This window comes from Leptodactylus fuscus, chromosome 1, assembly GCF_031893055.1.
Source record: "Leptodactylus fuscus isolate aLepFus1 chromosome 1, aLepFus1.hap2, whole genome shotgun sequence".
Lineage (NCBI taxonomy): Eukaryota > Metazoa > Chordata > Amphibia > Anura > Leptodactylidae > Leptodactylus > Leptodactylus fuscus.
Genome location: NC_134265.1, coordinates 250,792,226 through 250,805,209, shown reverse-complemented (window position 1 = coordinate 250,805,209; position 12,984 = coordinate 250,792,226). Strand labels below are relative to the sequence as shown.

General features: G+C 39.4%; 1 protein-coding gene across 1 annotated transcript in view; it reads left to right on the top strand.

Annotated features, from left to right (window-relative positions):
• Window positions 1-12,984, top strand: part of STPG2 (sperm tail PG-rich repeat containing 2) — a 571,273-nt gene that overhangs the window by 47,098 nt on the left and 511,191 nt on the right. Inside the window, exon 5 of the mRNA XM_075285753.1 lies at window positions 12,127-12,242. Coding sequence (XP_075141854.1) covers window positions 12,127-12,242 — 116 coding nt within the window. The remainder of the gene's footprint in view (window positions 1-12,126; window positions 12,243-12,984) is intronic.

The window sequence follows — 12,984 nt, the reverse complement described above, 5'->3', positions numbered from 1 at the left end:
TACCACTGTATTCCCTATAGCTATGTCACTATGTATAAGATCTGTATATATGCTGATACTAAGATATATTTTCTGGGGTAATGAGGAAATGATGTTACAGAGAATGTCCCAGCTTTGAAAACAAATGCAAATTGTCCACAACAAATTTCAGTGGGAATTACATAACAGCTTTATTTAGACTCTTCTTAGCACTTTTTTGACTTTGAGATCTGCTTTTATTTTTTTTCTATGTTTTGGGGAAAGTAGCACGGTAGAAGCAGTGGTGTGGACAGTCAAGACAGGGACACAAAATATTCAGCAAACTGGTTTATTTAGAAAAACAGGAAAATAAATAAACCTTCACTTCAGACAAAAATGGGCAAAACAAAATACAGCCTTAACTTCAGTGAAAATTAAAACAAATCTCTGCTCGATTGAGTGATTAACTAAACAGAAGTAATAATCTAACTATACATGTGGCTTACTACCAGCCACCTGAAAAAACAAGCACAATTGGTCTCACCAGACTGAAACAATGGTTACACATGGAGCCTGGTAGACTGGTAGACCCTATTGACTATAATGGGTATTATTGGGCATCCATTGTTTTGAAACTGAAAGCAACAGATAAAAAAGTCTTCCTCGCAGAACTTTTTTCTTTGCTGATTTTTGGCCGTTTCTGCCACGCAGCCCAGTCTTACAACTCCAAATATCTGGTACTATCATTCTGTAGTACTCATGTGGCCACAATGGATTTGTTATTTGGACTATGTTTGATCAAGAAACAAATTCTCTTTGGAGCACAGAGTATAACATTAACCCCTTCCCGACATCCGCCGAAATAGTACGGCGCTGCCAGGAAGGACTTCCTGCAAACCGCCGTAGTACTACACAGAAACTGTGTGCGCACCATACCCTGCGGGTGTCAGCCGTAACATACAGCTGACAATGCCCTGTAACACCTGCGGTTGGAACCGGATCCGATCGTGGGTGTTAACCCCTGAGATGCCGTCGGTCAAACATGACCGCCGGCATCTCAGGGGTTTCGGTACATAATGGTGCCGATCGGCACCTCCCGCGATGGTTTCGGGGGTGCTGGTGTTGGTAGTGGGCAGCCCGGGGTCTGATCAGTGACCCCAGGTCTGCCCCATGCTGTCCCCTCCACGTACCTGGTTGATCCTGCCAAAATGGAAGCTGTCAGCCCTGTGCACACGGCTGAGAGCTTCCTGTACTCTGCAATACACGTGTATTGCAGCATTCATGTAGTTAAGCAGTGATCAACAGATCACTGCTTCAATCCCCCATGGGGACAGAAAAAAAAATTATAAAAAAGTAAAAAAAAACAACTTTAAATAAGTTTAAAATAAATTAGATATAAATAAAACCGCAAAAATCCCATTTTCTCATATAAATTTTTTTATTATGTAAAATAAAGAAAAATAGAAAAAAAATTACATATTTGGTATCACCGCGGCCATAATAACCTGAACAATAAAATTAAAACATTATTTAACCCGAATGGCGAACATCATAAAAAAAAACCCTAGAAAACCACACAAAATGATTATTCACCACCTTTGCCTTACAAAATGTTCAATAAAAAGTAATCAAATCATCAGATGAAAACCAAAATGGTAACAATAAAAACCAGAGGTCATCCCGCAAAATATTCAGTCCTATGAAAAAGTTTGGGCACCCCTATTAATCTTAATCATTTTTAGTTCTAAATATTTTGGTGTTTGCATCAGCCATTTCAGTTTGATATATCTAATAACTGATGGACACAGTAATATTTCAGGATTGAAATGAGGTTTATTGTACTAACCGAAAATGTGCAATATGCATTAAACCAAAATTTGACCGATGCAAAAGTATGGGCACCTCAACAGAAAAGTGACATTAATATTTAGTAGATCCTCCTTTTGCAAAGATAACAGCCTCTAGTCGCTTCCTGTAGCTTTTATTCAGTTCCTGGATCCTGGATGAAGGGATTTTGGACCATTCCTCTTTACAAAACAATTCAAGTTCAGTTAAGTTTGATGGTCGCCGAGCATGGACAGCGCGCTTCAAATCATCCCACAGATGTTCAATGATATTCAGGTCTGGGGGCTGGGATGGCCATTCCAGAACATTGTAATTGTTCCTCTGCATGAATGCCTAAGTCGATTTGGAGCGGTGTTTTGGATCATTGTCTTGCTGAAATATCCATCCCCGACGTAACTTCAACTTCGTCACTGATTCTTGAACACTATTCTCAAGAATCTGCTGATACTGAGTGGAATCCATGCGACCCTCAACTTTAACAAGATTCCCGGGGCCAGCTATACGAGCGTTTTCAGGGGACACCCCATATTTAGAGCTTGTGAGAGAGAATATACCAGCACTGATCCCCCAGAATGCCCCTCTTCCCCGTCCGTGTCATAGGAGCTAGTGGGAAAATAGAATGGGATTTGGTGTACCCAATTTACTCTGCACAGCTTACACATTCACTTATGGGTTACTAATGCACTACACCACTTGATAAATTCTTTGAGGGGTGCGGTTTTCAAAACGGGGTCACTTTCTAGAGGTTTCCACTGTTTTGACACCTCAAGGACTTTGTAAATGCGACATGGTTCCTGAAACTGATCACAGCCAGATCTGCCCTCTAAAAGCTCTTTGGCGCGCCTTTCCTTCTGCGTCTTGCTGTGCGTCCATATATTAGTTTACACCCACAAGTGGTGTACTATGGTAGTCGGGAGAAGTTGCAAACAAATTATGGGATGCGTTTTCTCCTTTAACCCCTTGTGAATGTGCAAATTCTAGGGCTAAACGAAAATATTAGTAAAATAAAATCAAATTTGAAAATTTCACCTCCATTTTGTATTAATTCCTGTTAAGCATTTATAGGGTTGAAATTCTAGGTATATGTTGTTTTGGATTATTTAAGGGGTGCACTTTTGAAAATGGGGTGATTTAGGGGGGGGGGGTTTAATACAAGGGTCTTTCAAAACCCCTTTATAACTGGATTAGTCCTTAAAAAATGGGTTTTAAAAATTTCTTGAAAATTTTGAATATTGTTGTTTCACTTGTAAATCTTATAAGGTCAGTAAAAAATAAAAGGGTGACTAAAGTTTGATGCCGACATAAAGCAGAGATCTGGGACATGAGATTTAGGATATAATTTTGGCGGTCTGACTATCTGTATGCAATGCACATCATTTCAAACTTTATAAAATGCATAATTTTTCAAAATTTCCACCAAATTTCCTATTTTTTCATAATTAAACACAAAACATATCAACCAAAATTTACTACTAACATGAAGTATAATGTGTTACGAAAAAACAATCTCAAAATCACTTTGGTAAGTTAAAATGTTCCAAAGTTATTGCCACATGTCAGTTTTGAAAAATCGAGCTTGGTCAGGAAGTCAAAAAGTGCCATTGGCGGGAAGGGGTTAAAGGTTGTTATAGTGGTAGTGTAAGGGGTTAAATATATAAACTACGACATTTAGCAAAACAGTCACATATTGTGCTCTTGGTTGGGTTAAATGATCTCTATAGATATTAATTGGGATCGGGGACCTCGTAATACAAATGACCTGAAGAAAAGGCTACAAATGCAGGTAATGTGGATTAATAGAAAGCACCTTGCATGCTTTTGGAATCCAGATAATGTATGATATTGTGAATGCCATGGATAATAAAGTCTCCTCATCTAACAGTAAACAGTACAATTTTCCTAGCAAGACATGGAATTGCTTTCCGCTGATCGTTCCGACACTGACATATGAGGTAGTGCTGGAAACCCACTGTGAACTACCTGTGTGCAGCCATACTGGAAAGCAGTCCATTAGTGACTAAATGAATGCACTCCGAGACTTCTAATTCTTTGCTGAATCTATTTCCATATTTAATTGTGGAAAGTCAAAGGAAAAAGTTGCCGAGCACCTCTTCATCCATTTCGTTGTCACCGGGAGTGGCGATTAGTAATTCTTCTTGGAGTTATATTACAATGTTCACTTAAAATAATGTAGCTCCTTGCTGAGTTTGCTTCAATTAAGCCATATTTTATTTGGTAATGACTTACCAAGCTGACAGTGACCTTGAAGTGGATATTGTCAACACTTCTTGGCACAAAGTACGCGATGATTTAAGGTTATTAATAGAGCATCAATTTATTCTTCTGTCCACGTCAGTATTTTTAAAAGGCTATTTAATTCAATTACAAATGTGATCTTTTTTTCTACCTGAGTAATGCTTATTGCTTGGGCTTCTTAGTTAAGTACTAGTCAATTTATATTATTTTAATGCAGCGATTTCAGCCATCGTATGATGACATAGATTTTTTTAATGTGCTCACTTCTAAAAGAATAGGCTCTCGTCGAACCACTTAGGAAAGGGAAATACACTTGGTCTCCTGTCCTTATAATTACGATAAATGTGCATTGACCCTGTCTCCGAATCAATAGAAGCTATATGTAGGTAAAATCTTGTAAAGGATGTATTATATTCGTACAATATATAGGAACAGACTAAGCAGTTTTATTTTTGTATCCCAATGATTATGGAGGTAATTGCTGGAAATACATCTTGTTTGTCATTGGTTTCCCTGGCAGTAATAGAGATTAATCATGCGGTTGTTTGACCACTTCCTGTTTTTTTCCATTATTTCATGTTTAACCATTGCAGAAATTTACAAATAAAAGACATTCTAAAGAAAAATAGATTTCAAAAGAGCTCTTAAGGCTGAGGCCGCATGTTACGCAAACACTGAGACATTGGCTGTTGTATAAACGAAGAAACAAAGAAATACTGAATTTTACAGTATCAGCATAAGATATTGTTTAACCCCTTCCTGCCACAGGCATTTTTAAAATTTTGACTCCATACTTTCAAAATGGTACCATTTTGTATTCTGTACAATGTATTAGGAAGCTTGAAAAAAATTCATAATGGGGTGGAACTGGAGAAAAATTGCATTTGTGCAGCTTTTTTTTTTTTTTTTTTTTTTTAACAGGCTTTCATTTTTTTGTGCAGCCAGAATGACGTCACATGTATTCTATGTTTTGGTATGATTCCAGGCATACAAAATAGTTTTATTTATATTTTAACTCCTTAAAAAAATACAAAACTTTTTTCCTAAAAACATTTTTTCTTCGAGTCGCCATATTTTGAAACCCATAACTTTTTCTGTGTACAAGGATACATAGGGTGTCTTTTTTTTGTGGGCACAGATGTACTTTTTATTTATTCCATTTTGGGAATGTCTATTGCTTTGATCACTTTTTATTCAAATTTTTAATAGAGGAGGAACAGCAAAAACTAAGGACTCAGGGATACCTAATGTGTATGTATTTCATAGTCATTTATGTAGTTTTATATGTATTCTAGAGGGGGTGATTCAAAATTTTAGCTCTCTTTAATGTTATTTTTTTTTCTTTTATACTGTATTTATTACACCCCCTAGTGGTCTTGGACCCCAGGGGTCTGATCACTAATGCAATTAATTGCAAAATACAAGCACTTCTATTACAGGCTGCATAGATCAGCCTGTAATAGAAGTAATTGCCAAACAAACCTGGGAGCCTTCAATAGGCTCCCCGCAGTCATAGCAACAGCTTGCAAGTCCTGGATCTCGTTCCCTGCTTGGGCAATCCTCCCCAAAAAGCTGGACTATTTTGGCTAAGAACTCTATTGGGAGGATTTTTTGGAGGCTGATTTTGAAGCTGATTCAGTGTCAAAATCAGCGCCAAAAACACTGTTTGCACTTACTCTTAGTGGCATCTAGCTAGTCCTTGAGTACTATATTTTGTATGCAAGAGAGGAATATTGAGCACCAGGTCCCTTTATAAGCATATCAATACCTTTAATACTCAAAGTAAAGAACTCCCAAATAGTCATTTAAAGAACAACAATATATAATAAGAAGCAATTTCAGTCCTTATATAGTAAAATACACATCTGTATGATATGGATTGATATTGATCAATACTGTCAAACGTACTTTCTAGAACTGAGAATCCCATTTGTAGATTTGGAGACACATTTATAAATCTGAGGTATGGACCTTCATGGATCAGTCTTACTGTCCAACATGCAAAAATAATGGCTTATTTTTACAATTCACCAAAAAAAATCTTCCTCCATTGCCCAGGTGCCAAAATTCAGTCTTAATTGAATCTACGCCATTTTAAACATAGATTGTAAGCCCTCGCGGGCAGGGCCCTCTACCCCACTGTGCCAGTTGGTCACTGTTAGTTTTATATCTGCCTGCCTAATTTGTGTACTGTATGTAACCCCCAAATGTAAAGCACCATGGAATTAATGGTGCTATATAAATAAACAATAATAATAATAATAATAATAATAAAAAAAAACATGTTTGTGAAAAAGTTCTGCGCCATATTTGTACTTTTCTGTGTCATAAAGATATTGTACAGTTAGACACTTTTATACACAATTCACACAGGTGCACGTTTTCCAAAAGTGTTGAGCCAGTTGTCCTTTCAGTTCTTTCTGGTGCACTCTGTTCATAAATATGTCGTAAATGCAGTGCACCATATATTTTGGGGTAAATGCAGAGAAAAAAGTGTTGGACTTCTAATGATACATAAGCTCCATTGTGTATTGCCCCCTGTACTACCTTGTAATACACAGTGGATCACCCTTCTAAAGTGCCTTTTTGCTGTCTTCTTTCCTCACTTGGTATTGTTTTTAAAAAGCCTAAATAAAGGTGTATTTTATGTATATAAATGGTGAGTTCATGCTTTTCTTTTTAAATTTTCTATTTGAAGATATACTGGATGTAGCTGATCTGAGTAGCACCAGAACTCTACTCACAAACAGAGCTTGCAGAGATTATTTCCTATATGTCTGTTACCCTTTGTTCACATCTGCGTTTGGTAATCCGTTTGGGGATTCCGCATGGGGACCCCCCGAACGGACTACCAAATGCATTTGCAAGCGGTGTCCAGTGAAAGCACACGGACCCCGTAGACTATAATGGGTCTGTGCGCTCTCAGCGTGGTGTCCACACAGAACATGCTGACAGAAAAGTAGATTGTGATCTAGTTTCATGTCCTCATGATTTGTGTGGGCAGAATGCGGAAAGCACACGGACCCCATTATAGTCTATGGGGTCTGTGTGTTTTCACTGCGCACCGCTTGCCAGTGCGTTCGGTAGTCCGTTCGGGGGGTCCCCAAGCAGACTCCCCAAATGGATTACCAAACGCACATGTGAATTAAGGATAAATAAACTAAAAAGATATATGAAGGTAGTGGCACCGTTCTGTGTTAAAATACAACACCTCAATGTGTATACGGCAACAAGGTATGAATAGCAGGCAAAGTGATGTGGTATATAGGTGGTGCTCACTGTTCAAAGGATATATAAAAAAGTCTTGGGCAAAAAAATTGTAAAGGGAAACAGGGCACTCACCAACCAAAAGTAAAATTTTCAAGCTTTAATTCGTCATCATTAAAAAATGGCACTTAGACAGCATACACAATCGGAGATGGATTAAATGGAATGCAGAGACAATGAAGCAACGACCGTTCACGATAAGACTGGGAACCCACATGGAGTGATATTTAATTTACCAGAGGCTAAGGCGCTGTGATATATATAGCAGACAGGGGAAGATTGGCCAATTTCCCAATGGGTCGACTGTAATATGGGCAGCTGGGCCACCAAGCTACCTGCCACAAGGCCTGGCCCTCACCCTGGCTATAGCAGCAGGGTACAACCTGGGAGCCGCCACTCTATGCCTACAGAACCGAGGCTGCCATACAGCACTGAAAGTATGTGTAGGATGAATCTCTCAAGGTTCACCCAGCGGTTTCATTTGTACCGCACAGATCCTAACCAAAATGACTATTATATAATGTCCAAAAACCAACAAATTTTTACCCAAATAATGAGAAAAAATGATCTCCAAAAAGCGATATAAATATACACACAACAAAAAAGGGAGCAAAGAAAATCATATAGAAATTACAGAAATATATTTATTAAATATCAAAAAAACAATAAAAAACATATCACAATGGAGGACAACAAAGGAGGGTCCACCTAGATGTTTGGCGGACAAATACCGCAACCCTCCCAACAAGCTGGCGGTCACCCCTGGATAAACTATGCACATTTACATAGATGATAAGAATACTATGATATACAGTATATATACTGTCCAAAAGGATATAATGTCTAGATAGTACCATACATATAATAGACAAAGTAAAATGCATATGCTAGACAAAGTAGTGGCTGATCCAAATGACTAATGATTATTTCAAAGATAATACATAAACATCTTTAAACTGCGTCATAAAATCACACCACAATTAGGGAGGGTTCACACGGTGTAACGTGCCGTGGGATGTGGCACGTGTACGCCGCGGGAGCTTTTGTGGGCCGTACACGCTCCCATTGAAATCGTATGCGCTGCGCTATTTTGCGGCCGTGATTTTGCGGCAGCAAAATAGCACGGCGCACACAATCCTCGCTCCCATTGAAATCAATGGGAGTGTGTACGGCCCGCAAAGGCTCCCGCGGTGTAGATGTGCCACATCACGCGGCACGTTATACCTTGTGAACCCTCCCTCAGTATTCAGTACATACCAATAGACATTCTGGCAATTATGGGTTACACCATTAAGGGGATAGCTACCAGGACGCCACAAGTGGGCCAAAAACCAAATGACCGACGCGCGTTTCGCCCTAGCGTGGCTTCGTCAGAGGCAGAGAGTTATGCGCCGTAATGCGATATATATACCCCATAAATCACATAAAACAAGTAAAACAAGACGCACCTGTGAGCTGCCTATTGTTATGCCGCAGTATAGCATAGAATATCACTTCCGTGTTCGGCCGTGGGTCCGCAATGACGTCATCATGTACGCGTATCGTGACGACGTCATCGCACCCAGCAATAACATTAAATAATGTTAAAGCCTGGCCAAATGCGCACGCGTAAACGCATCGGCCAGGGTTTACAATATAAGGGTGCGTTCCAATGATGTAAAATGGAGCGCAAGCTGGCACATATACGCGTGTCAGCATTTTGTGCGCTAAAAAGATCCAATTGATTTCAATGGGAGTTACAAGTGTATACGCCGCGTTATTTGTCCAAGCTCCATCCACATGTTACAGGACACCACTAGTTACGGCTCATAAAGTTTTGTTTGTGTAATGACAGTCACCTCTATTACAACATTGTCTGAATACTGTATAAGCAATGCCGCCCCTGCTACCTCTTGTGTCACCCCCTCTACCTCATAGATTGTAAGCTCTTGCGAGCAGGGCCCTCAGTCCCATTGTATGAAATGACATTTTTTGTTATGTATCTGTCTGTATCTGAACCCTACAAATTGTACAGTGCTACGGAATATGTTGGCGCTATATAAATAAAATTTATTATTATTATATTATTATATTATTTTGCGACCGTAATTTTGCAGCCGCAAAATTACGGGCGCAAAATAATGCGGCGTATACGCTTGTAACTCCCATTTAAATCAATGGGATCTTTTTGAGTGTGCAAACTCTGACACGCCGTATACGTGCCAGATTGCGCTCCAATTTACTACGTGTGAACGCAGCTTAAAGGTAGCTACATAAAATTCAATGCTGCGCTACAAGATAATGGCCACCGGGGAGTAATGCCAATACTAAAATGAATATAAGTAACTCTGCATAGCTATATTTCATAATTTCATGGAAACTCTAAACATATATATACAAAGAGAAATACCTAACAATTTCATGGATTATAATAAATAATAATTATGAAATACAATGTGCATAAAAAGTGAATAAATATATTCTTATTGTGGTTTGATCTTATGACGCAGTTTAAAGATGTTTATTAGAGATGAGCAAACAGTAAAATATTCTATGTTTGTTATTTGTTTCAAATAACCGCTCAATATTTGACTATTCTATCGAATATCGAACCCCATTATAGTCTATGGGGAAAAAATACTTGTTTAGGGGGAAACCAATATTTGACTCAGGAGGGTCACCAAGTCCACTATGACACTTCAGCAAATGATGACAACACCTCTGCAATGCAACTGGAACAGGAGGGGAAGCATGTCTGGGGGCATCTAACAAGTCCAAGTCACAGTATTATCCCACCATCACAGCCTATCAACTACACACTTTCCACACTCATAGAAAACTCTATCAAAGTGGGGTAATACCTGGAAACCTTCTTTACTCCCCAAATGGATGGACAGAAACCCAAATTTAAGCTAAAGAAACATTAACAAGCACCCCTTTAAATCACGTTGCCTATGACAACCACAGGTGGAAAAGGCAATGGGAAATCCAAAAGACCCCTCCCTTAACAGTCATTGTTTATGTCTGTGTGTGTGTGTGATGTGGTAAGATCTTCCAAAATTCACTTTTCTGGCCCTTAACGTGAGCCCTTCCAAATTAAGTTACAGGCCCTTAATCTGAGCTACCAGTAGAGACTGAGGCCCTTTAGGTGACTGCCTGCTGTGGATTCCTGCTATTTTGTGTGTGGGGACCCCAGAGAAATGCTGTTTTGGACGTATATAGCAAGAACTTCCTGCTGTCAATTCCTGCTATTTTTTTTTTTTTTGGGGGGGACCCCTAATAAAAGCTGTTTTGGACGTTTATAGCAAGAACTGCATGCTCTGGATTCCTGCTATGTTTTTTGAGGGGACCCCAGAGAAAAGCTGGTTTGCACATATATAGCAACAAGTAACTGTGCTGTATCCCTGTTTTCCACCATCCGTGGAAAGCTGGACTCCTGGCCCTGCAGTGTATAGCTCTGAGAAGATCTGTTGTTGTTCTTCGGTTTTATTCCTGCCTACTAGAAGCTAATGCCTATCTAGCCCTCAGCAGATCTCTCTATCTCTCTATCTCTGAAGGCTGAGGCCGTTCTTATAAATGGGAGGTAACATTTTTTCGGCAGCCAATGGGTTTTTTCAATTTTTTTTCACTGCCTCTGTTGTCATAGTTCCTGTCCCACCTCCCCTGCACAGTTATTGGTGCAAAAAACGCGCCAGGGAAGATGGGAGGGGATACAAATTTTTACTGTGTATGCCGCGTGGTATTCGATTGGGAACGAATACCTCGAACGGCCTGATATGTTTATTATCTTTGAAATAGTCATTAGTAATTTGGATCAGCCACTACTTTGTCTAGCACAGTGGTCCTCAAACTGTGGCCCGTGGGCCAGATGCGTCCCGCCAAGCACTTTTGTCTTGCCCCGCCAACAATGCAGGCAGGCGTGCATTTATAATGAAGCTCCTGGGAGCTCGGGCCAGGCCATGGAGCGCACTTCACTTTACTTATTGGAGGGCACTGCTCCCGATGTCTGTGCAACCTGCTCTGCCTCCGGCCCACTGTTTATAAAAGTTTGAGGACCCCTGGTCTAGCATATACATTTTCTTTGTCTATTAAATGTATGGTACCATCTAGACATTATATCCTTTTGGACAGTATATATACTATAGTATTAAAACACAATTTTTTCTGGTTGACATAGGAATAGCCTTAAGAAAGGCTATTCGTCTCCTCCCTTTAGATGTCTTCTCCGGGCCACCGTTTGGTATATAATCCGGTTTTCGTCGGTATGCAAATGAATTCTCTCACAGCACTGGGGGCAGGCCCCAGTGCTCAAACAGGCCACAATAAAATGGCTGATTACTTACTGTGTAAGCAGCCATTTTTCTTGTGGCCGCGGACATGCGCAGTCGGCTCTGCCTGAGGCTTACAAGTTTGACCCCCAGAAGAAGTTGCATGAAAAGGACGTTCCTGAAGAAGATGGAGGCGGCGCTGGATAGTTCTTTCGCAGCACTGGGGATGCCACCAGTGCTGTTTGAGCGCTGGGGCCCGCCCGCAGTGCCGCAAGAGCACTCATTTGCATCCCGACGAAAACCAGATTATATATGGAACGGCGGCGGTAGGAGACGAATAGCCTTTCTTAAGGCTATTCCTACGTGTCAACCAGAAAAAATTGTGTTCTAATGATAGGATTCCTTTAAGTTAGTTAGAACTGATCTGGAACATCCTTTTCAAGACATGGATTCTTGTTTACATGTAAATATGATATCCATGTTTATGCAAATATGGCAACCCTATATCAACATTTATGGCGAAAAAAATTATTTTAAACTATTTCACCACCAGGCAGACACATATGCGACGCAGAAATACCGAGGTGTGCACTTTGCAAAGTACTCAGGGAAGCGCACTGAATTTGAAAACCATGATGGACCTGGCCCAGGGGAATATGACATAGATCAGTGAGTATGACATTTTTTCTAAGCTTTTCATTAACTCTTTCATGTCACTTATTTTTGTGCTTATACAATAACAAATCCAAAGCACTTTGATTTGCTGAAGAGACATTTAGATGGGTATTTATGCTCCAGCTTGTAGCACTGGCAGATTTTATTGCATTGTGAATTACATTCTAGCATTTAACTGCTATAGTGTTGTAATAGGAACTGTCAAAACCAGTTTTCATATAATGCATAATGGATAATATAGCCTTCATAAAAGAACTGTAGTAAGGGACTAGAGCCAGAAATTGAAGCCAAACTGTGCCCAGGGATCGTGTACTGCTATGGAAGCCAGAAAATCTGTTAAGATGAGGTTAGTAAGGATTCAACAAAAGAACAATGGTCAAAAACCACAATATTGTTTTGTTTATTTAGAATTTTATGTCATACAATGTGGATTTTACAAAGTTAGAAATCAAATGCAGCATACAATCTGAGTAAAAAATGTAATTGAGTTATTTTGGTTAGAGTTGGCTATTAAATGCCACAGTACATATAGTCCTAAATATTATGGTAACCTATTATGGTAACATAAATATTACAGTTTATTGGACAGCCATAAATAAGTATATATGACTTCCCAGTAGGAGCTTATTCACATGAAAATGCTTGTGTACTCGGTCGTTTGAATTACCAATTGTAATCTGTTTTCATGGATCCCCACAGACTTAAAGGGGTATTTCCATGAACATGACTATATATA